The sequence below is a fragment of the Nerophis ophidion genome, linkage group LG06 (genome assembly GCF_033978795.1).
Source record: "Nerophis ophidion isolate RoL-2023_Sa linkage group LG06, RoL_Noph_v1.0, whole genome shotgun sequence".
Taxonomy (NCBI): domain Eukaryota; kingdom Metazoa; phylum Chordata; class Actinopteri; order Syngnathiformes; family Syngnathidae; genus Nerophis; species Nerophis ophidion.
Genome location: NC_084616.1, coordinates 10,281,582 through 10,306,941, shown reverse-complemented (window position 1 = coordinate 10,306,941; position 25,360 = coordinate 10,281,582). Strand labels below are relative to the sequence as shown.

Genomic DNA, 25,360 nt, shown 5'->3' with positions numbered 1-25,360 from the left:
GGACACCACGTCCACGGTTTCAAAAAACAATTTGAAATGTGGACTTGTCTGACCAGAAAACACTTTTCCACTTTGCATCAGTCCATCTTAAATGAGCTCGGGCCCAGCGAGGCCCGGCAGTGTTTCTGGGTGTTGTTGATAAATGGCTTTGGCTTTGCATAGTAGTTTTTAACTTGCACTTACAGATGTAGCGACCAACTGTAGTTGCTGACAGTGGTTTTCTGAAGTGTTCCTGAGCCCATGTGGTGATATCCTTTACACACTGATGTTGCTTTTTGATGCAGTACTGCCCGAGGGATCTAAGGTCCGTAATATCATGGCTTACGTGCAGTGATTTCTCCAGATTCTCTGAACCTTTTGATGATATTACTGTACGGAGCGTAGATGGTGAAATCCCTAAATTCCTTGCAATAGCTGCTTGAGAAATGTTGTTCTTAAACAATTTGTTCAGGCATTTGTTGACAAAGTGGCGACCCTCGCCCCGTACTTGTTTGTGAATGACTGAGCATTTCATGGAAGCTACTTTTATACCAAATCATAGCACCCACCTTTTCCCAATTAGCCTGTTCACCTGTGGGATGTTCCAAATACGTCTTCAGTCTGACATACTGTGGCCTGTCGGTGAGGTAGTTCAAAATCCAGACCCCTTCCTGGTTGCCTGGATTTGGAACTACCTCAGCGACAGGCCACAGTACGTCAGACTGAAGGACATCACGTCTGACACTGTGATCAGCAGCACCGGAGCACCGCAGGGAACGGTGCTGGCCCCTCTTCTCTTCACCCTACAACTGCTACAACTCAGAGCTGTGTCACATCCAGAAGTACGCGGATGACACAGCCATCTTTGCAGTCTAGTCAATTGAATATAAGTTGAAAAGGGTTTGCAAATTATTGTCTTCTGGTTTTATTTACCATTTTATGCAAAGTTCACTGCTTTTGGGATTTGTATAATATGGAAGTCCAGCTGAGTGGAGGAGAGTGGTTGTTGTCCCCGGGTGACAACTCGGGTCTGCTAGCCCCTCATCCAGACTGGTACCTCTCCTGAAATGATCCATGGCCACATCATTCAGTTTCCCCCCCTGTGTCTGTCGTTCCTGCAGCGACGTCCTGGCCTTGCCCATCTTCAAGCAGGAGGAGTCCAACTTGCCACCGGACGCCGACAACAAGGTCCTTCCCTTCCAGTACGTTCTCTGCGCCGCTACCTCGCCAGCTGTCAAACTGCACGATGAAACACTCACCTACCTCAACCAAGGTCAGCACTTCAAATACCACATGGCGGTAATCACCGCTCGATGGAAATCACCTCGCAAGTGGTGCTGTTTGCTGGCATTTATCATATAAGAGTGAGTCTTTGTTTTTACCCAGAGTGCACTTTTGTTGTTCCAGGGCAGTCCTACGAAATCATCATGCTTGACAATCGGAAAATCGGTGAACTCCCGGAAATCTCCGGTAAAATGGTGAAGGTATGTAGGCATAACGCAGGGGTGTCAAACTCAAATACAGAGTGGGCCAAAATTCTAAACTGAACAAAGCTGCGGGCCAAAGTTGAACAACTTAACCTTTTAATAGGGACCCAAACAAGTTTTGCATTGAATATTGAACAAGCAAGGCTTATATAACTTTATAGTGACATGCAAAATCGAGTTTTGTTTGGGGTGTATATTGTAGCGTCCCGGAAGAGTTAGTGCTGCAAGGGATTCTGGGTATTTGTTCTGTTGTGTTTATGTTGTGATACGGTGCAGATGTTCTCCCGAAATGTGTTTGTCATTCTTGTTTGGTGTGGGTTCACAGTGTGGTGTAGCAGTGTTAAAGTTGTTTATACGGCCACCCTCAGTGTGACCTGTATGGCTGTTGACCAAGTATGCCTTGCATTCACTTGTGTGTGTGTAGAAGCCGCATATATCACGTAACTGGGCCGGCTCGCTGTTTGTATGGAGGAAAAGCGGACTTGACGACAGCTTGTAGAGGATGCTAAAACCAGTACCTTTAAGGCACGCCCCCAATATTGTTGTTTGGGTGGTAATCCGGGAGAAGGGTTGCCCCGGGAGATTTTTGGGGGGGGGCACTGAAATTCGGGATTCTCCTGGAAAAACCGTGAGGGTTGGCAAGTATGTAAATTTGCTTTGAATGCGGTGGTACAGCGGCACCGCCACTGTATAATACCGGCGGGCCAGCTCTAAAGTTAATTTATTATTGCCTCAAGGGCCAAATGAAATTACACGGCGGGCCAAATTTGGCCCGTGGGCCAGAGTTTGACACCCATGGCATAACGCAACACTAAATTAAAGTGCACTTTTTGTACAGTACGCCAAACCTTTAGGACAACCATCATGCAATTATTTACATTGTATTGAATTAATATACATAATTAGATAGTAATTTTCTGATTATTGTAGTACATATATCAATAATATATACTATTATCTTAATAAAAATAATATTCCATTGATATTTTATAAATATTAATTAGAGCTGTCCTATAATATCGGACTGCCGATATTATCGGTCGATAAATGGTTTAAAATGTAATATCGGAAATTATCGGTTTCAAAAAGTAAAATTAATGACTTTTTAAAACGCCGCTGTACACGGACGTAGGGAGAAATACAGAGCAGTTGCGTCTCCCAGTCAGCAACCCCTCCCCTCTCCCACACACAACACAGGAGTTGCAGCATGAGAAGTTTACTGGCGACTCTTGATGACCTCTTCAAACCGCCGCGAGCGCAGCATAATAACAACAAGAGTGTGTTGTTGCCGGTGCTGCAGCCGTGGCTAACAAGCCAGCTCGCTCGGGGACTAACGACACCGTGTCTATTAGAGATGCGCGGTTTGCGGTCTCATCCGTGGAGTCGGGCGGTTGACATGACGAAAAAATAAGATTTTAATTAGATTCGGGCGGGTGGCGGTTGAACCATCCGGAAATATTTGATGTGCATGGTTCTGGGATCGGTATCCTTTGCCATTCAAAGTGCCATTTAAGACCCGTGTCATAAAGCGAAGAAGACAATAAGAGACGCTATAATTCTCCTGAATGACTGCCGGTAGTCACCCAGATAATAAGTATTAGGGCGTGCTATGAAGCCATCGGCTTTGTCGCCTACTACAACATGTACGATCTGCTTGTCAGTCCAGCATCATGTTGTGTGTGGCTCCCGCGGCAACACGCACACGACTGCAAGGCATACTGGGTGACACAGAGTACGCTAATGGTTGTGATATAAACAATTTTAACACTCTTAGTAATATGCGCCACGCTGTGAAGCCACACCAATTAAGAACGACAAACACATTTTGGGAGGACATCCTCACCGTAACACAACATAAACGCAACACAACAAATACCCATAATCCTTTGTATTCATGACACTTTCTGACTATTTTATACACCCCGCTAGCAGCAACCCCTCCGTGCGTCGGTAAGGTGGGCGCGGGGGTGTAAAATATATTCAGGAAGTGTCACGGATACAAAGGATTATGGGTATTTGTTGTGTTGCGTTTATGTTGTGTTACTGTGAGGATGTTCTCCCGAAATGTGTTTGTAAATCTTGTTGGGTGTGGCTTCACAGCGTGGCGCATATTAGTAAGTGTTAAAGTTGTTAATATCACAACCATCAGTGTACGCCGTATCACCCAGTATGCCTTTCAATCCTGAACGTGTAATTGCGGAAGCTACAAACATGTTGCCGGACCAACACTCGGTTCGTACATGTTGTTGACGGTGTCAAAGGCAATGGCTTCACAGCACGCCCTTATTCTTGTCATCAGGATGAACGCTATTGGATAGTCGCGGGAACGTTAGCGGCTCCAATTGTCATCATTACTCTGTGAAACAAGTTTAAATAGCTCTGTGAGTGGTAAAGGCGGACAACCTCTGATGTATTTCGGCGGGCGGGTACGGTCCTGATAAAATGTTGGCTCGGGTGGACGTCGGGTGGATGACGACTTTGGTGATGCGGATGCGGATAATATAATTGCCTATCCGCGCATCTCTAGTGTCTATGGTTTGGGATTATTTTAAAGTGTCTCTGGCGGATAAAAAACTGGCAATGACTGCAAAAAGTTGGTTATGCGAGGAGGAACCAAGATGTCTTCCTTTTTATATGAGCAATTATATCTCCTACCTCTTCAAGAATCATAAGGAGATACACGATGAATACAAGCGGAAGATGGATGAAAAGCAAACAGCGAAAAAAAGTAGTACCACACGGTTGTCGCTTATAGACTGCGTCGAGGAAAAACAAAAATACAACAAAACGCAGCATTTCAGAAGCTCTGACTGACAGGTAGGCCACTTCTTTTTTTTTTTTGGCATGAAAAGGGGAGGTGTTTTTGTGTTGGTGCACTAATTGTAAGTGTATCTTGTGTTTTTTATGTTGATTTAATAGAAAATAAAATTAATAAAAAATTATTCTGCGGCCCGGTACCAATCAAGCCCGGTGGTTCGGGACCACTGCTCTAGTTTACTCTGGACTGAAGCTGTGTGCCTTCATTGTTTTTGTAGCTGTTGCTTTGAGGCATGTTTAAGACGAAATGAAAAAAAATTATGCACTTTGTGGAAGTCAAAGTATAGTACTTCCAATAATTGTAGTGGGTGCATGTCCCAAATTCCAAGCTGCTGTTTTAAGGCATGTTAAAAAAAACTAATGCAGTTTGTGACTTCAATAATGAATATGGCAGTGCCATGTTGGCACTTTTTTCCATTACTTGAGTTGATTTATTCTGGAAAACATTGTGTGACGGCCTTCCTGCCGTCCTTTTGTGGGTTGCGGGGACACCTGACACATGACGCATCAAAACGGTTTTGACCTTGATTTATTATTTTAATAAATCCTTTGTCAGCTGGCCCTTTGGTCGCGTCGCTTTTCAGCGCGCTCTTCCGGCCTGTCTGCTGCCGATGCATGCCTTTCAGCGTCCGGGGCTTGCGTCCGCTGCGGGGGTGCGTCATCGCTCTCTCGGTGTGGGTCGTGGCGCTCTTCGTCTGCTGGCCGTTGTTTCCTCCTCCGTGCTGCTCTCTCGCTCGTTCCTCCTTCGCTCTTTTTGGACTCTAGCAGCAGATAGACAGATTGTGAGCAGGTGTGTAATATACGCACCTGGCTCAGATTGCCGCTGCAGTGTCGCTCCACGTGTATCACGCCTCTCTTCGCCGCCGCATGCCCCGCCTCCTGGCCTCCAGGTGGGCCCGCGCTGCTGCTTTCCGCCCGTTGTCGGCCCGTCGGCTGTGTCTCTCCACATACCTCCCCCGCCAGTTCGAGGCCGGACTCCAGTCCGGCCAAACATGCTCTCACCCCCCCCCCCCCCCCCCCCCCCCCCCCGTTTCCTTCCCGGAGCGGGGAAAAAATTGCTGCGGCCCTCTTACTTCTTTGCCTTTGTCTTTGTCTTTCTTTTCTTTGTCTTTTGTGAGTCTTTCTTTGTCCTCTTCGTCCTCTTCTTTCTTTTCTTGCATTTCTCCAAGAATGTCTGTCTCCTTGTCCTCGGTGAGTTTTTCCTTGTCCTCTGCGTCCTCTTCTTTCTTTTCTTGCATTTCTCCAAGAATGTCTGTCTCCTTGTCCTCGGTGAGTTTTTCCTTGTCTTCTGCGTCCTCTTCTTTCTTTTCTTGCATTTCTCCAAGAATGTCTGTCTCCTTGTCCTCGGTGAGTTTTTCCTTGTCTTCTTTGTCCTCTTCTTTCTTTTGCATTTCTCCAAGAATTTCTGTCTCCTTGTCCTCGGTGAGTTTTTCCTTGTCCTCTTCGCCTTCTCCGTCTTTATCTTCCAGAATTTCTTTATTTCTTTTTCTTCATCGTTTCCTTGGACTTCAACTTCTTTAACCTCTTTTCCATCATCATCAATTTCTTCTTTTTTAACTTCTTTTCTCTCAATTTCTTGAGGTTTTTCGACTTCGTCTTCATCTTTGATTTCTACTTCCTTTTCATCATCGTCTTCATCTTCTTTATCTTCCATAATTTCTTCAATTATTTCTTTTTCTTCATCATTTTCTTGGACTTCACTTTCTTTAACTTCTTTTTTAACTTCTTTAACATAAATTTTATCATCATCGCCGTCGTAATCTTCATCATTAACATAAATGTTATCATTAACGTAGACTTCACCATTAAAGTAAATTTCATCTTCAACGAAAATTTCTTCCTTATAAACTTCATCTTCTTCTTTACCGTCATCAACATAAATGTCTTCGTCAACGTAAACTTCTTCTGTGTTGCCCGCCAGCTCGCCCTGGTGGTCGGTCGGCTCCAACAGCGCTTCCAGCATTTTCGTCTCCCGGCGCTTCTCCTCGACCTGCCTGTTGAAACTTGCCACGGAAGCCCAGATGAGGCCGTCGTCCTCCGCTTCAATCAATCAATCAATCAATCAATGTTTATTTATATAGCCCCAAATCACAAATGTCTCAAACGACTCCGCTTCTGCAGGTCCTTCTCGGTTGGGCGCCAATGTGACGGCCTTCCTGCCGTCCTTCCTGCCGTCCTTTTGTGGGTTGCGGGGACACCTGACACATGACGCATCATAACAGTTTTGACTTTGATTTATTATTTCAATAAATCCTTTGTCAGCTGGCCCTTTGGTCGCGTCGCTTTTCAGCGCGCTCTTCCGGCCTGTCTGCTGCCGATGCACGGGGGTGCGTCATCGCTCTCTCGGTGTGGGTCGTCGCGCTCTTCGTCTGCTGGCCGTTGTTTCCTCCTCCGTGCTGCTCTCTCGCTCGTTCCTCCCTCGCCCTTTTTGTACTCTAGCAGCAGATAAACTGATTGTGAGCAGGTGTGTAATATACGCACCTGGCTCAGATTGCCGCTGCAGTGTCGCTCCGCGTGTGTCACGCCTCTCTTCGCCGCCGCATGCCCCGCCTCCTGGCCTCCAGGTGGGCCCGCGCTGCTGCTTTCCGCCCGTTGTCGGCCCGTCGGCTGTGTCTCTCCACATACCTCCCCCGCCAGTTCGAGGCCGGACTCCAGTCCGGCCAAACATGCTCCTCCCCCCCCCCCCGTTTCCTTCCCGGAGCGGGGAAAAAATTGCTGCGGCCTTCTGACTTCTTTGCCTTTGTCTTTGTCTTTCTTTTCTTTGTCTTTTGTGAGTCTTTCCTTGTCCTCTTCGCCCTCTTCTTTCTTTTCTTGCATTTCTCCAAGAATGTTTGTCTCCTTGTCCTCGGTGAGTTTTTCCTTGTCCTCTGCGTCCTCTTCTTTCTTTTCTTGCATTTCTCCAAGAATGTAAAATGGTAAATGGGTTGTACTTGTATAGCGCTTTTCTACCTTCAAGGTACTCAAAGCGCTTTGACACTACTTCCACATTCACCCATTCACACACAGACGGAGGGAGCTGCAATGCAGGGCGCTAACCAGCACCCATCAGGAGCAAGGGTGACGTGTCTTGCTCAAGGACACAACGGACGTGACAAAGTTGGTACTAGGTGGGGATTGAACCAGGGACCCTCAGGTTGCGCACGGCCACTTTCTCAACTGCGCCACGCCGTCCCAATGTGTTAACAATCTTCTAAAAACATTTTTTTGTTATTTATTAATTAATTATTTAGACCTTTTGTACAGTAAGTAATGCATATGACATAAATAAGATATTGCAGGGATATTCAACTGAAGTATTTTGAGGGCCACATTTCTAGAAAGCTAAGGACCGGGGTGCCGTACTCCTCATTCCACTGTAAGTCATACTGTCTCCTTGTCCTCGGTGAGTTTTTCCTTGTCCTCTTCGCCTTCTCCGTTTTCATCTTCTTTATCTTCCAGAATTTCTTTATTTCTTTTTCTTCATCATTTCCTTGGACTTCAACTTCTTTAACCTCTTTTCCATCATCATCAACTTCTTCTTCTTTAACTTCTTTTCTCTCAATTTCTTGAGGTTTTTCGACTTCGTCTTCATCTTTGATTCCTACTTCATTTTCATCATCTTCTTTATCTTCCAGAATTTCTTCAATTATTTCTTTTTCTTCATCATTTTCTTGGACTTCACCTTCTTTAACTTCTTTTGCATCATCATCAACTTCTTTTTAACTTCTTTAACATAAATTTTATCATCATCGTCATCTTCATCGTCGTCGTAATCTTCATCATTAACATAAATTTTATCATTAACGTAAACTTCACCATTAAAGTAAATTTCATCTTCAACGAAAATTTCTTCCTTATAAACTTCATCTTCTTCTTTACCGTCATCAACATAAATGTCTTCGTCAACGTAAACTTCTTCTGTGTTGCCCGCCAGCTCGCCCTGGTGGTCGGTCGGCTCCAACAGCGCTTCCAGCATTTTCGTCTCCCGGCGCTTCTCCTCGACCTGCCTGTTGAAACTTGCCACGAAAGCCCAGATGAGGCCGTCGTCCTCCGCTTCTGCAGGTCCTTCTCGGTTGGGCGCCAATGTGACGGCCTTCCTGCCGTCCTTTTGTGGGTTGCGGGGACACCTGACACATGACGCATCATAACAGTTTTGACCTTGATTTATTATTTCAATAAATCCTTTGTCAGCTGGCCCTTTGGTCGCGTCGCTTTTCAGCGCGCTCTTCCGGCCTGTCTGCTGCCGCTGCACGGGGGTGCGTCATCGCTCTCTCGGTGTGGGTCGTCGCGCTCTTCGTCTGCTGGCCGTTGTTTCCTCCTCCGTGCTGCTCTCTCGCTCGTTCCTCCCTCGCCCTTTTTGTACTCTAGCAGCATATAGACAGATTGTGAGCAGGTGTGTAATATACGCACCTGGCTCAGATTGCCGCTGCAGTGTCGCTCCGCGTGTGTCACGCCTCTCCTCGCCGCCGCATGCTCCGCCTCCTGGCCTCCAGGTGGGCCCGCGCTGCTGCTTTCCGCCCGTTGTCGGCCCGTCGGCTGTGTCTCTCCACATACCTCCCTCGCCAGTTCGAGACCGGACCCCCCCCCCCACCCCCCGTTTCCTTCCCGGAGCGGGGAAAAAATTGCTGCGGCCCTCTGACTTCTTTGCCTTTGTCTTTGTCTTTCTTTTCTTTGTCTTTTGTGAGTCTTTCCTTGTCCTCTTCGCCCTCTTCTTTCTTTTCTTGCATTTCTCCAAGAATGTCTGTCTCCTTGTCCTCGGTGAGTTTTTCCTTGTCCTCTGCGTCCTCTTCTTTCTTTTCTTGCATTTCTCCAAGAATGTCTGTCTCCTTGTCCTCGGTGAGTTTTTCCTTGTCTTCTTTGTCCTCTTCTTTCTTTTGCATTTCTCCAAGAATTTCTGTCTCCTTGTCCTCGGTGAGTTTTTCCTTGTCCTCTTCGCCTTCACCGTCTTTATCTTCCAGAATTTCTTTATTTCTTTTTCTTCATCGTTTCCTTGGACTTCAACTTCTTTAACCATCATCCTTTTCCATCATCATCAATTTCTTCTTTTTTAACTTCTTTTCTCTCAATTTCTTGAGGTTTTTCGACTTCGTCTTCATCTTTGATTTCTACTTCCTTTTCATCATCGTCTTCATCTTCTTTATCTTCCAGAATTTCTTCAATTATTTCTTTTTCTTCATCATTTTCTTGGACTTCACCTTCTTTAACTTCTTTTGCATCATCATCAACTTCTTTTTAACTTCTTTAACATAAATTAGAGTAATTAAAGTAAATTTCATCTTCAACGAAAATTTCTTCCTTATAAACTTAATCTTCGTCTTTACCGTCATCAACATAAATGTCTTCGTCAACGTAAACTTCTTCTGTGTTGCCCGCCAGCTCGCCCTGGTGGTCGGTCTGCTCCAACAGCACTTCCAGCATTTTCGTCTCCTGGCGCTTCTCCTCGAGCTGCCTGTTGAAACTTGCCACGAGAGCCCAGATGAGGCCGTCGTCCTCCGCTTCTGCAGGTCCTTCTCGGTTGGGCGCCAATGTGACGGCCTTCCTGCCGTCCTTTTGTGGGTTGCGGGGACACCTGACACATGACGCATCATAACAGTTCTGACCTTGATTTATTATTTCAATAAATCCTTTGTCAGCTGGCTTTTTACTGCGCTCTTCCGGCCTGTCTGCTGCCGCTGCACGGGGGTGCGTCATCGCTCTCTCGGTGTGGGTCGTCGCGCTCTTCGTCTGCTGGCCGTTGTTTCCTCCTCCGTAGTGCTCTCTCGCTCGTTCCTCCCTCGCCCTTTTTGTACTCTAGCAGCAGATAAACAGATTGTGAGCAGGTGTGTAATATACGCACCTGGCTCAGATTGCCGCTGCAGTGTCGCTCCGCGTGTGTCACGCCTCTCCTCGCCGCCGCATGCTCCGCCTCCTGGCCTCCAGGTGGGCCCGCGCTGCTGCTTTCCGCCCGTTGTCGGCCTGTCGGCTGTGTCTCTCCACACCTTGTTACATTGTTTATTGCATCCAGCGGGGCATCACAACTAAATTAGGCATAATAATGTGTTCATTCCACGACTGTATATATCGGTATCGGTTGATATCCGAATCGATAATTAAGAGTTGGACAATATCGGCAAAAAAGCCATTATCGGACATCTGTAATATTAATTGTATATTAATAAATATAGAGGGCTTCACGGTGGAAGAGGGGTTAGTGCGTCTGCCTCACAATACGAAGTTCCCACAGTCCTGGGTTCAAATCCAGGCTCGGGATCTTTCTGTGTGGAGTTTGCATGTTCTCCCCGTGAATGCGTGGGTTCCCTCCGGGTACTCCGGCTTCCTCCCACTTCCAAAGACATGCACCTGGGGATAGGTTGATTGGCAACACTAAATTGGCCCTAGTGTGTGAATGTGAGTGGGAATGTTGTCTGTCTATCTGTGTTGACCCTGCGATGAGGTGGCGACTTGTCCAGGGTGTACCCTGCCTTCCGCCCGATTGTAGCTGAGATAGGCGCCAGCGCCCCCCGTGACCCCAAAAGGGAATAAGCGGTAGAAAATGGATGGATAAATATAGAGTGCGAGAAGCAGTATGAAGTACAAAGGGTTTCTTTCCATTGAGCTCTCTTTATGTGTAAAATTGCAGAGCATCATTCGCGTGGTGTTTCACGACCGCCGACTTCAGTACACGGAACACCAGCAGCTGGAGGGATGGCGCTGGAACAGGCCCGGGGATCGTATTCTGGACCTAGGTGAGTGGACCTGCAAAGTGTCTGAAACGACTTTAAGAGGGAAAACAAATGACTCAATGGAATCCCCTATTCATATTGGCATGTTATCCTATTTATGAGTGTGCGTGGGTGTGTTGCAGATATCCCCATGTCGGTCGGCATCGTGGACCCCCGAGTGAACCCCACCCAGCTTAACACCGTGGAATACCTTTGGGAACCGTCAAAGAGAACCTCTGTTTTCATCCAGGTAGCGTGGACCTCCTGGTTTTTTCACTCAGGCTCGTGACATTAAAAAAATTAACGTACCGGTAGTTCGAGAAACATCTGGGCGGGTTACCGTACTGATCAGTTCTTGTGAGTTGTACTGAACAGGACTGCTTAGTGTAAATGTGGTTTTGGACTCTCAAACAAACCCGGCTTACATACAGTACAGGCCCAAAAAATTTGGACACACCTTCTCAATTTTAATGCATTTTCTTTATTTTCATCCAATCCAATCCACATTATTTGTATAGCACATTTAAATAATGTAAATCTTTCCAAAGTGCTGCACAACAACATTAAAAACAATATTCAAATATTATCCTTAGCTCCACCAATGACTGGATGAAAACAAAAAAGAAATAAATATAAAACCAATATAAAATAAATATGATTACATACGATTTTAAAGGGTAAAACCAATTAAAACAATAAATAGAAAATCAAAATCTTAAAAACACAGAGGACCACACAACTCACGGAGTGTTAAAATCCAAAGAATAAAGACGAGAATTAAAACACTCCACTGTGGGAGCAGTTGGAACATGGAGGGGCAGAGTGTTCCAGACCTTAGGGCTGACCACAGAGAAGACCCCTGTCTCCCCTGGTTTTAAGTCTGGTTTTGGGCACCACAAGCAGGAGCTGGCTCTCGAACATCAGAGCGCGTGCAGGAGTGTTAATTTGGATTAGGTCCGAGATATAATGAGGGAAGGTTTTAAAATCAATTGTAAAATGTTGACTTTTTACAATTTAAACTGTAAATTGTCACAACAAAACTATGAATGAACACATTTGGAGTTATGTACTTAACAAAAAAAAGGTGAAATAACTGAAAACATGTTTTATATTCTAGTTTCTTCAAAATAGCCACCCTTTGGTCTGGTTAAGACTTAGACTTAGACTTCCTTTGTATTGTCATTCAAATTTGAACTTTACAGTACAAATAAGAAGGAAATTTTGGTGCATTAGCTCATGGTAGTGCAGGATAAAAAAAAAAGCAATAAGGTGCAGATATAAATAAATAGATTACTGTACAGATAAATATATTGCACTTTTGTATATGCATCCAGGTTTATGGACGTATGTAATATTGTCTTTTTATTCCAGCCCGTTAATCCATTTTGGGAGAAATTGAGGGAATAGTTATGATGCGTTCAAGAGTCTTACGGCCTGAGGGAAGAAACTGTTACAGAACCTGGAGGTTCTGCTTCGGAGGCCGCGGAACCTCTTCCTAGAGTCCAGCAGTGAAAACAGTCCTTGCTGGGGGTGGGAGGAGTCTTTGCAGAGCCCTGGTCAGGCAGCTGCTTTTTGCCATCTACTGGATAGGAGGAAGAGGAGTCCTAATAATCTTTTCCGCCGTCCTCACCACTTTCTGGAGAGACTTCCAGTCTGAGGCATAGCAGGCTCCAGTCCGGACAGTGATGCTGTTGGTCAGCAGGCTCTCTATAGTGCCGCTGTAGAATGTGCTGAGATTGGGGGGAAGGGAGCTGTGCTCTTTTACTGTGCGCTTTGCACACTCTTGGCATTCTCTGGATGAGCTTTAAGAGGTAGTCACCTGAAACGGTTTTCACTTCACAGGTGTGCTTGAAGCTCATGGAGAGAATGCCAAGAGTGCGCAAAGCAGTAATTAGAGCAAATGGTGGCTATTCAGACAAAAATAGAATACAAAACATTTGCTTGGTGACACACGACGACAGCAAAGCAGGACTTTCCCACTTTGGAGAACGGAAAAGCACACTTTGGAAGTTTTTCGACTCGTTCATCCAACACGTCAGAGACTTAAAAGGACTATCGGCAGGACCTGTAACGCAGTCAGCAGACAAAATAATTGCAAGTACAGGCCAAAGGTTTGGGCACACCTTCTCATTCAATGTGTTTTCTTTGTTTTCATGACTTTTTACAGTGTAGATTGTCACTGAAGGCATCCCAACTATGAATGAACACCTGTGGAAGAAGGTGAAATAACTGAAAACATGTTTTATATTCTAGTTTCTTCAAAATAGCCACCCTTTGCTTTGCACCCCCTTGGCATTCTCTCCATGACCTTCAAGAGGTAGTCACCTGAAATGGTTTTCACTTCACAGGTGTGCTTGAAGCTCATGGAGAGAATTCTGAGATTGTGCAAAGCAGTAATCAGAGCAAAGGGTGGCTATTTTGAAAAAAAAAAAAAATAGAATATAAAATATGTTTTCAGTTATTTCACCTTTTTTTTGTTAAGTACCATATTTTTTGGAGTATAAGTCGCTCTGGAGTACCGGGATAAGTCGCACCTGCCGAAAATGCATAATAAAGAAAAAAAAAAAACATATATACGTCGCACTGGAGTATAATTCGCATTTTTGGGGGAAATTTATTTGATGAAACCCAACACCAAGAATAATCATTTGAAAGGAAATTTAAAATAAATAAAGAATAGTGAACAACAGGCTGAATAAGTGTACGTTATATGAGGCATAAATAACCAACTGAGAAGGTGCCTGCTATGTTAACCTAACATATTATGGTAAGAGTCATTCAAATAACTATAACATATAGAACATGCTATACCTTTACCAAACAATCTGTCACTCTTAATCCATAAATCCCATGAAATCTTATACGTCTAGTCTCTTACATGAATGAGCTAAATAATATTATTTGATATTTTACGGTAATGTGTTAATAATTTCACACATAAGTCGCTTCTGAGTATAAGTCGCACCAAACTATGAAAAAAACTGCGACTTATAGTCCGAAAAATACGGTGCATAACTCCACATGTGTTCATTCATAGATGCGATGCCTTCAGTGACAATCCGCAATTTAAATAGTCATGTCAACTCCAAGGTTTGTCATTGTCATATCACTGGGTTGAGTTTTTACTTGCCCTGATGTGGGATCTAAACCGAGGATGTCGTTGTGGCTCTTGCAGCCCTTTGAGACACTTGTGATTGTGACAGCCCTTTGAGACGCTTGTGACAGGCATCTCAAGCCGTCGTGCGGGTTCCAAGGACTGTCAAGGAAGGACATAGCGGCGGCACGTTTAGACTTCTTTATTTTTCAATAAATACTGCTTTTCAGCTGCTCCGTCAGCCGCTTGCCTTCCTGCTTCGGGCGTCGCCGCCTCTCTCGCGCTCTCAGTCTGTCTCTCTCAGCGTCCGCTTCCCTCTGGCTCCTTCTCGTCTCTCCGCCTCTCCCTGTCGTTCACTGCTGTCGCCCTTTTATACAGTGCGAGAGGATTACTCAATTGTCCTCAGGTGCGCGATCCACACACCTGATCTTGATTGCGGCGTCGCTCCCGCCTCGCCCCGCCTCGCCGCTCGCTCGCCGTCCACGTCTCCTCGCCGCCATCTTGGGCCGGGCTCCAGCGTGTCCTGCCTCGCTGTCGTACTGCCGGCCACGTCTCTCCACATAAATATTGATTGAGGGAAAATAAAGAACGCATTGAATGAGAAGGTGTGTCCAAACTTTTAAGCTGGTATTCAGGTTTCTGCTTTTGCTCGCTCCCAGGTCCACTGCATCAGCACAGAGTTTACTATGCGCAAGCACGGCGGCGAGAAAGGCGTCCCTTTCCGAATCCAGATCGACACGTTCAAAGAGAACGAGGGCGGCGAGTACGCCGAGCACCTCCACTCCGCCTCCTGCCAGGTCAAAGTTTTCAAGGTGAGCAGAACGAGCGGAGCCCGGGACCTCCACCTTGTTGTTGTTGTGGCGTATGTGTCCGTGCTGTCGAGTGACCCCTGACGCGGTCCCTTTCAGCCTAAAGGTGCCGACCGTAAGCAGAAGACTGACCGGGAGAAGATGGAGAAGAGAGCGCCACAGGAGAAGGAGAAGTACCAGCCCTCGTATGAAACTACCATCCTAACTGAGGTTGGTGTATTATTCATCTTCAGTTGATCAGAACTTTATTTGGAGCGCAGCTTTCTCATTAAATAGAAGTTGCCAATAATATTGAACTCTCTTTCGCCTGGCTCTTGCTCCCATTCAACATCCAAGCTTCATTCCATTTCTTCTGTTATGATGCATTGCTTTTACACTCGTCCTCACCGCTTCATGCTTTCAATTTTGCGGCTCCACTGTCACGCTGTTCGGGTCTGTGGGACCCGTTTTCATTTTTTATAAATAGTGATTTTGTGGAGAGGCGGAGCCGGCAGTCCGACAGCGAGGCAGGGCACACAGTAGCCCGGCCCAAGATGGCGGCGAGGAGGCGTGGCCGGCAGTCAGACAGCGAGGCAGCACACACCGAAGCCCGGCCCAAGATGGCGACGAGGAGGCGTGGCCGGCAGTCCGACAACGAGGCAGGGCAAGATGGCGGCGAGGAGGCGTGGACTGCGAGCAAGCAGCGAGGCGTGGCGCGCCGGAATCAACCCCACACATATTAGCGGTATAGCTTGGTTGGTAGAGTGGCCGTGCCAGCAACTTGAGGGTTCCAGGTTCGATCCCCGCTTCCGCCATCCTAGTCACTGCCGTTGTCTCCTTGGGCAAGACACTTTACCCACTTGCTCCCAGTGCCACCCACACTGGTTTGAATGTAAAAATTACATATTGGGTTTCACTATGTTAAGCGCTTTGAGTCACTAGAGAAAAATCGCTATATAAATATAATTCACTTTACTAACAGATGCGTGGGTCGCCCAGCTGGGCAAAATTTAAATCTCCTCTCGCACTGTATAAAAGTGCAGCGGCCGTAAACACCGGGGGGAGAGACGGAGAGAGAAGGAGCCAGAAGGAAGCCGATGCTGAACGAGGGGAGATTTAAATTGTGCCCAGCTGGGCGACCCACGCACCTGATGATATTTGAGGGGTTGATTACGGCGCGCCCCGCCTCGCTGCTTGCTCGCGGTCTACGCCCCCTCGCCGCCATCTTGGGCCAGCCTCCGACGTGCCCTGCCTCGCTGTCAGACTGCCGGCCACGCCCCCTCGCCGCCATCTTGGGCCGGGCTCCAGCGTGCCCTGCCTCGCTGTCGGACTGCCGGCCACGCTTCCTCGCCGCCTTCTTGGGCAGTGCTCCGGCGTGCCCTGCCTCGCTGTAGGACTGCCGGCCAAGCCTCCTCGCTGTAGGACTGCTGGCTACGCCTCCTCGCCGCCATCTTGGGCCGGGCTACGGTGTGCCCTGCCTCGCTGTCGGACTGCCGGCCACACCTTTCCACAACTTGATTGATTCCTTCAGGAAAATTAAACTTCCAGCAGCAGTGTACAGAGTTGAGATCAATTTAAAAAGTAAATAATGGGGGTATAAATGGAAACAAAAAATGAAAATACTACAATAAGAATAATAAAAAGCAGCATTGAGAATAAAAATATAACCGTAAAATAAGAATACAACAAGAGAAACTAGGCAGTCGTGACCATGTTATGAAAAAGTATTGCACTGTTATTGTTTTGCATCCCCTGTCATCCTAGTACCCCCCGCCCCCTCCCCAGAGAGGAGTTGTACAGTCTAATGGCATGTGGGACAAAGGAGTTTTTGAGTCTTTTTAGTCCTGCACTTGGGATGAAGCAGTCTAGCACTCAACAGGCTCCTCTGGCTATGCAGAGGGTGACTGGCATCATCCAGGATGCTCACTAGTTTTTTCACAGTCCTTTTCTCTGCCACCGTCTCTGCCACCACTTTTATTCCCATCGTAGAACCGGCCCGCCTGATCAGTTTCTCCAGTCTGGAGCTGTCCTTCTTAGGACTTTAAAATTAATCAAATAAAACACGAGCAAGGGGCCGCACTTTAGAGCCCCAACATGAAACGTCTTCATTTTCCTTCCAGTGTTCTCCCTGGCCTGAGGTTACCTACGTCAACAACTCCCCGTCACCCGCCTTCAACAGCACACCCAGCAGCTTCCCCGTCGCAGAAGGGTGAAAAAAACAACAAAATGTCCCTTCCCTCTTCCTGCTCGCCAGTAACACCTGCGTGTCTTCTGGTCCTGTTTAGAAACACTTCACCAAACCACCAAGCGCCTGAGCCTGTCGTTCAGGTAGCGGACGTAAGTACAACCCCCGTCTGCACCATCATTGTTAACCGGTTGCAGTATCAGAAGCCCCACGATTAGTGTATGGATGCTAGAATGGAGTTTGAGTAGAAACACCATTTTGTGTGTGTGTGTAGCTTTAATGCTAATGAGCTGAGTTTGTCTTCCAAAAAGCACTATAGTGTACTTGATCCACTTTTGACATACACACTAACTGTGCACTTGTCCAATGTAATAGATGTCATATGTTAAGGAGTGGAACACGCTAGCATAGCTAGGTGACCTAAATGCTAACATAACCTACATGCTCAATTTTTAACATCATGCCAAGTTAGCCTTTTTGCTTCCACAAAACTTTATTTAGGCATATTTTTTGTTATGATTGTGTATAGAAATGTCCGCGAATGGCTTTTTTGCATATATTCCGATATTGTCCAACTCTTAGTTACCGATTCCGGTATCAACCGATACCGATATATAGAGTCGTGGAATTAACACAACATTATGCCTAATTTTGTTGTGATGCATTAAACAACGTAACTAGGTTTTTACAAAATAAATCAACTCAAGTCACAAAGTGCATTATTTTTTTTAACATGCCTCAAAACAGCAGCTTGGAATTTGGGACATGCTCTCCCGCAGCGAGCATGAGGAGGTTGAAGTGGTAAGGGGGTTGTATATTGTAGCGTCCCGGAAGAGTTAGTGCTGCAAGGGGTTCTGGGTATTTGTTCTGTTGTGTTTATGTTGTGTTACGGTGCGGATGTTCTCCCGAAATGTGTTTGTCATTCTTGTTTGGTGTGGGTTCACAGTGTGGCGCATATTTGTAACAGTGTTAAAGTTGCTTATACGGCCACCCTCGGTGTGACCTGTATGGCTGTTGACCAAGTATGACTTGCATTCACTTTTGTGTGTGAAAAGCCGTACATATTATGTGATTGGGCCGGCACGCAAAGGCAGTGCCTTTAAGGTTTATTGGCGCTCTGTACTTCTCCCTCTGTCCGTGTACCACTCCGTACAGCGGCGTTTTAAAAATTCATATATTTTACTTTGTGAAACCGATACCGATAATTTCCGATATTACATTTTAAACCATTTATCGGCCGATAATATCGGACTGTCGATATTATCGGCCGATAAATGCTTTAAAACAAAAAATATTTTTGCAAACCAGTAATTATAGTCTGCAAATGATGTGTTGTTGTTGAGTGTCGGTGGTGTCTAAAGCTCGGCAGAGTAACCGTGTAATACTCTTCCATATCAGTAGGTGGCAGCAGGTAGCTAATTGTTTTGTAGATGCCGGAAACAGCGCGAGGCAGCGTGCAGGTAAAAGGGTGTCTAATGCTTAAACCAAAAATAAACAAAAGGTGAGTGTCCCTAAGAAAAGGCATTGAAGCTTGGAGAAGGTTAAGCAGAACGAAACTAAAAACTGAACTGGCTACAAAGTAAACAAAGACAGAATGCTGGACGACAGCAAAGACTTACTGTGGAGCAAAGACGGCGATGTACATCCGAACATGACATGACAATCGACAATGTCCCCACGAAGAAGGATAAAGTAGATGTGGGAAATATCGCTCGAAGTAAGATCTGAAACGACTACAGGAAAATACCAAAAAAAGAGAAAAAAGCACCAAAATAGGAGCGAAAGACAAGAAGTAAAACTACACACAGGAAAACAGCAAAATAGTCCAAATAAGTCAGGGTGTGATGTGACAGGTGGTGACAGTACACCTACTTTGAGACAAGAGCTATATTGATGCATGCTTGTTTATGCTTTAAAGTCATATCCAACAATTGCGACAACGACTTTTTACTGTCAACTGAGTTTCGTTTTTTAATGATTTCTGTTGGTGATGTGCCTCCGCATTTTGTCAATGCAAAACATGTGCCTTGGCTCAAAAAAGGTTGAAAAACACTGCTGTAGGGGACCATTTACAGAATGGAAGTCAGTTGAGCAAAGCTCTCCGTCAACATTCCTAACACCTGCGATGATGTACTTCCTGCCTGTATTTGTCTTTTAATATGTTTTTTTTTCCCTGCTGCTTTCATCCCCAGAATTTGTTGCCCGCGACGACGCCACAAGACGCACAACAGTGGCTTCTCCGAAACCGCTTCTCGCCCTTCTGTCGTCTCTTCACTAACTTTTCAGGTAGATTTTCTTCTTTTTGTCCGTTCTTGTTTCATTTTAAGAGCGTTTCCAACAGGACCGCAACCTATATGCAGGTGTTAAATAGCACCCTTTTTGATTCACAAGTACCGCAATACTATGCTAGTACCGCTATACCGTATGTATGTATGTGTGTATATACACATATATATATATATATATCTTGATTGGATTCTCCAGAGAATAGTGCTCGATACCGTGGTAGAGCGCAATATGTAGGTGTGGGAAAAATCACAAGACTACTTAATCTCTACAGAACTGTTTCATGAGGGGTTCCCTCAATCATCAGGAGATGAGGTGGTTCGGGCATCTGGTCAGGATGCCACCCGAACGCCTCCCTAGGGAGGTGTTTAGGGCGCGTCCAACCGGTAGGAGGCCACGGGGAAAACCCAGGACACGTTGGGAAGACTATGTCTCCCGGCTGGCCTGGGAACGCCTCGGGATCCCCCGGGAAGAGCTAGACGAAGTGGCTGGGGAGAGGGAAGTCTGGGTTTCCCTGCTTAGGCTGCTGCCCCCGCGACCCGACCTCAGATAAGCGGAAGAAGATGGATGGATGGATGGATGGATATATATATATATATATATATATATATATACATTTTCTCACGCTTATTCCCACTTATGGGTCGTGGGGGCGCTGGCGCCTATCTCAGCTACAATCGGCGAAAGGCGGTGTACACCCTGGACAAGTCGCCACCTCATCGCAGGGCCAACACAGATAGACGGACAACATTCACACTCACATTCACACACTAGGGACCAGTTAGTGTTGCCCATCAACCTATCCCCAGGTGCATGTGTATATATATATATATATGTGTGTATATCCATCCATCCATCCATCTTCTTCCGCTTATCCGAGGTCGGGTCGCGGGGGCAGCAGCCTAAGCAGGGAAGCCCAGACTTCCCCATCTCCAGCCACTTCGTCTAGCTCTTCCCGGGGGATCCCGAGGCGTTCCCAGGCCAGCCGGGAGACATAGTCTTCCCAACGTGTCCTGGGTTTTCCCCGTGGCCTCCTACCGGTTGGACGCGCCCTAAACACCTCCCTAGGGAGGCGTTCGGGTGGCATCCTGACCAGATGCCCGAACCACCTCATCTGGCTCCTCTCGATGTGAAGGAGCAGCGGCTTTACTTTGAGTTCCTCCCGGATGGCAGAGCTTCTCACCCTATCTCTAAGGGAGAGCCCCGCCACACGGCGGAGGAAACTCATTTGGGCCGCTTGTACCCGTGATCTTATCCTTTCGGTCATGACCCAAAGCTCATGACCATAGGTGAGGATGGGAACGTAGATCGACCGGTAAATTGAGAGCTTTGCCTTCCGGCTCAGCTCCTTCTTCACCACAACGGATCGATACAACGTCCGCATTACTGAAGACGCCGCACCGATCCGCCTGATGACGATCCACTCTTCCCCCACTCGTGAACAAGACTCCTAGGTACTTGAACTCCTCCACTTGGGGCAGGGTCTACTCCCCAACCCGGAGTTGGCATTCCACCCTTTTCCAGGCGAGAACCATGGACTTGGACTTGGAGGTGCTGATTCTCATTCCGGTCGCTTCACACTCGGCTGCGAACCGATCCAGTGAGAGCTGAAGATCCCGGTCAGATGAAGCCATCAGGACCACATCATCTGCAATATATATATATATATATATATATATATATATATATATATATATATATGTACACACGCACACACCCCTTTGTGTTATTTGTAGTTGTTAGTGTCAACTTGTTGCTGTTTTTTTTGCCCTGGGGCCACACATCCTGACATAACAGGTTGAGCAAAATCAAATTACTTGCGGTCCATAAGCACACATTACAGTTATAACATTATTACAATTCCACCTCTGGGAACTATTCAAAGAATGGCAGTCAGTAGAGCAAAGCTCTCTGTTAACGTTTGTGTGTGTGTGTGTGTGTGTGTGTGTGCGTGTGCGTGTGCATGTTACAATATATTTGACATATTTATGAAACATTATTTTTACATGTTTGTTAGATTATATATCTATTTTAAAAAGAATGTGAATTTCTCTAGGAAATTAATAAACGATCCATCTAATTGATCATACTTTATTTATACTTATTAATTCATTATATATAATTGTTTACATGTTTATTAAATTATTATGCATTATTTTATATATATATATATATATATATATATATATATATATATATATATATATATATATATACTATCCATTGTTTTTCAGATGTATGGATTTATTAGTTTTACATATTTTTTAAATGCACTTATTCATCACATAATTCTTAGCATGTTTATGATACATTATTTTGTAATTATATTGTGTATTACGTTAATCATTTAGTCTTTATTTGAAGGGAAAATGCACACAGACATAAAGCTCTAAGACAGATATGTTCTGTACTAATTTATAGCTGAATAGCTCATTTCCATCTGCAGTCCCTGGCTACCTAAATAAAGGGATACGAAAAGCATGCAATAAAATGATGACAGTAAAATCATACCATAGCATGTAATTTAAATTAAGAAAAGTCATAAAATGCCCTTTCATGGACACATACTTAATATACAATACAACCACTCCTCATTTACATCATCACACAGATACAATACATGCTCTTGTTCACATCTGTCATCATTTGTAAAAACAACGATGATCTTAACAGACACACTTCACAATTTACAACAAAATGCTGCTGAGATAGGCGCCAGCGCCCCCCGCGACCCCGAAAGGGAATAAGCGGTAGGAAATGGATGGATGGATGGATAAATATAATACACATTAAGTTGATGTGTCAACATAGTGCCCACCTACCGTCAAAGCTTTGATTGCTCCAAAGCCACTTTTTAACTTCAATTGTGAATGAAGAGTAATCTCTTAGTCTTTTTAATTTTTTTGTGAGGTCGTTCCATTCCTTTATGGCTTTATATGAAAAGGCTGATTGTGTTTTTAGTTTTCACATCAGATGTAAACCGGACAAAGTTCTTAAGTGGCGCTGGTGCAGTGTTAAATAAAATACATTTAAATAAATTTACCACATATTTTTTAAATGTACCTATTCATTAATAACACATAATTTCTGCATGTTTATAATACATTATTTTGTAAATGTGTTAATTTATCGTTTATTATACGTTTATAAATTGACCAATTTGTCATTTATTTCTTTTTCGCATCATTATCACATATTTATTTACAAATACAGACATACCTGCTGCAGTCTCTCAAAAAAATAGTGTCTTTATTTGTAAATTGGAGGTGTTTTTCTACAGGAGCGGACCTGTTGAAGCTGACCAGGGAGGATGTGATTCAGATCTGCGGCCCGGCAGACGGCATTCGGCTCTTCAATGCACTAAAGGGACGGTGAGTAGTGCCGTTTAGCATCAGCCACATTTGTAAGAGACTAAAAGGTTCAAGCAAAGACACGCGGGATCTTCCAGAAAGTACCGGCGTTTTACTTAACACATGTCTCCCTCGATCAACAGGGTGGTACGACCCCGGCTGACCATCTACGTGTGCCAGGAGTCTCAGCAAACCAAGCACGAGAACGGCGACGCCGCCAACAACACCTTCTTCAGTCAGTGCACATTTTTTGATTCTTTTGGTACCGGAATAAATAGAAAGGAACACAATTGAACACATCCGAAAGGAATATTCCCTTATCACAATTATTTTTTCTTTATGATGACTTTTTGAGAACTGCATGTTTAACAGGGAGGCTCAGTTCAAAGTTCAACTTCTTCCACCATAGAAGTTGGTCAAAATCTAGATTTAATGCAATACAGCAACCCCCGCGACCTTGAACGGGACAAGCGGTAGAGAAACGTGCGATGCGCTACCTAATATGTCCGTGTGGAAACTCGTTCGGTACACCTCCGAACTTAACCGGAACCCCCGTACCGGAACGGTTCACTACAAATGCACGTACCGTTACACCCCTAGTGAGAACGTATACTCCAATATCACCATATAGTCATTTTCTATATCGCACAGAAACAAACCCGCGATATATCGAGTATATCAATATACCACCCAGCCCTACCTCTGCCTTGTTTTTAATGAATCCTTAGGCCTACTACGCTCCTGTATTTTAATGTTGGTGGTACTTGAAGAGCCAAATGTTTTCGGACGTTTGAGAACCACTGACATGCAGCATACCGTATTTCCTTGAATTGCCGCCGGGTATATAGTCTGCCCCTGCCTAAAATTACTGCCGGGTCAAACTCGTTTCGCAAAATGATTAGCGCACGCTTAGCATTACCGCCGGCTCAGGATTAACGCCGGGTCAAACTCGTTTTGCAAAATATTATTTTTATTAGCGCATGCGTAGAATTTTCGCCGGGTCAAACTCGTCACATCATAAGTGACACTACACCTGTCATCATTTTCAAAACGGAGGAGGCTGATTTAAAAAAATGTAAATAGCATAAAGGGAAGAAGATTCAGTAGGATTTAAGGTCCAAGCTATTGAATATGCTAAACACAACAGTAAGCAGCTATGTTTTATTAATATACCGTAGCTGCGTGTGTCAAATATGAGTCATTAAATGACTCCCGCCTCCTGGTGGTAGAGGGCGCTAGTGATCCTTTTTGCGACTACTCGGCTGCAGAAGAAGTGTCAACAAGCAGCAAGAGTGAGCAGCAATCGTATATTTTTCCCTCTCCCTTGCACTTTTAACATGGAGGATTACATATCTAAAATTAAACCGTTTTCTAAACTGGACTTTCAATGACAGCAGGAGGTAATAAAGGAAGATCTCCATCGAGACAGAGAGACTTTTAAAACTGAATAAAGTTAAGGAAGACTTCTATAAACAAGTTATCGATGCTTTTGATCAGGAGCTGCGCATGGACTTAATTTATTTTTATTAAATGTGCTTTTTATGGTGGTATTCCTTACATCACACTCAAATTTATAAGCGCAGGCCTAAATTTACCGCATGCCTTTGGTAAACGCCGGATTGAGAAGAAGTTTTAAAATAATTAGCGCATGCTTGCCTTTACCGCATGCCTTTGGTAAACGCCGGAGTGAGAAGAGGTTTTAAATTGATTAGCGCCCCGGCGGTAATTCAAGGAAATACGGTACGTGTTATGATTAGGAGTGCAACGGAAGAGGAAAGGTGTGGCGATAATGGACCGTAGGGATGTACGGTCACACTCCTGTTGTGTACGTGTCACACATTTACACTTGGAGGTATGTTTTCATGACCGCCGCAATCTCGCCCTCAGTCTACCACGCCATCTACCTGGAGGAGCTGACGGCGGTGGAGCTGACGGAGAAGATCGCCCAGCTCTTCAACATCTCCCCCAGGCAGATCACCCAGATCTTCAAGCAGGGTCCCACCGGCATCCACGTGCTGGTCAGCGACGAGGTCGGCCCCCGGACCAGCTGTCCCGTAAGCCGCCAAGTAGCACGTGGCGTTATTCTCCTCCTCCTTCTCCACAGATGATCCAGAACTTCCAGGATGAAGTTTGTTTCCTTCTGGACACGATGCAAGGTATTGGACCACTTTTTCGCGGGGTTTTTTTTTTTTAATATGTCAACATGGCGTCCTTTCTCGCAGACGAATCCAGCGACGGCTACCACATCATCCTGAAGTGACCGCTCCAAGGACGTGGTCCCCCCTCCCCACCCCGCAGGAGGTCTCTTGAGGGCCGCTGGGAGGAACATGCGGTGCCCCCCCCTCTCGCTCGGGAGGCGGTGACTGTTACCACGGTGACGAAGCTTTTTACTTCACCCTCCTCGCCCTCTCCTCTCTTTTCGTTTTGCGTCTCCAGAGACAGTTTTGCAGCGTCTGGACTCGTGCTGTGAAAACAAGGACTGACTGGAGTAGGTTCCGGCATCCAGTGGCGTCAGCGACTCGAAGGAAAAGTGGACTCCAGCTATTAACACGGTTAGCACCCACTATCTAGCGTCCTCTTGCACTAATGCTAATTGTTTGAATGAGCCCATATTACCTTTCAATATGTTTTAAAATGGTACTTTCCCAACACGAGTGTTTTTAAGTTTATTTCCTTTTTTTTAAATCTTTTCCA

At 45.4% G+C, this 25,360-nt stretch overlaps 2 protein-coding genes across 3 annotated transcripts in view; both read left to right on the top strand.

Moving 5' to 3' along the window:
• The window catches only part of tfcp2 (transcription factor CP2), a 37,612-nt gene that overhangs the window by 9,994 nt on the left and 2,258 nt on the right, over window positions 1–25,360 (top strand). Inside the window, exons 3-16 of one of the 2 annotated variants that reach the window (XR_009807067.1) lie at window positions 1,101–1,252; window positions 1,387–1,463; window positions 10,882–10,987; window positions 11,107–11,213; window positions 14,717–14,869; window positions 14,966–15,076; window positions 16,966–17,054; window positions 17,131–17,182; window positions 19,223–19,316; window positions 22,597–22,687; window positions 22,810–22,901; window positions 24,554–24,696; window positions 24,771–24,822; window positions 24,889–25,218. Coding sequence is in view for 1 of the 2 variants with exons in the window: in XM_061902609.1 (XP_061758593.1) it covers window positions 1,101–1,252; window positions 1,387–1,463; window positions 10,882–10,987; window positions 11,107–11,213; window positions 14,717–14,869; window positions 14,966–15,076; window positions 16,966–17,054; window positions 17,131–17,182; window positions 19,223–19,316; window positions 22,597–22,687; window positions 22,810–22,901; window positions 24,554–24,696; window positions 24,771–24,822; window positions 24,889–24,926 (1,357 nt within the window). In the remaining variant the exon portion in view is untranslated. Of the gene's footprint in view, window positions 1–1,100; window positions 1,253–1,386; window positions 1,464–10,881; window positions 10,988–11,106; window positions 11,214–14,716; window positions 14,870–14,965; window positions 15,077–16,965; window positions 17,055–17,130; window positions 17,183–19,222; window positions 19,317–22,596; window positions 22,688–22,809; window positions 22,902–24,553; window positions 24,697–24,770; window positions 24,823–24,888 lie in introns of both variants that reach the window. The other variant, XM_061902609.1, reaches the window with a different exon arrangement.
• The window catches only part of csrnp2 (cysteine-serine-rich nuclear protein 2), a 37,646-nt gene continuing 37,363 nt past the window's right edge, over window positions 25,078–25,360 (top strand). The window contains exon 1 of the mRNA XM_061902615.1: window positions 25,078–25,218. The gene's annotated coding sequence lies outside the window, so the exon portion shown is untranslated. The remainder of the gene's footprint in view (window positions 25,219–25,360) is intronic.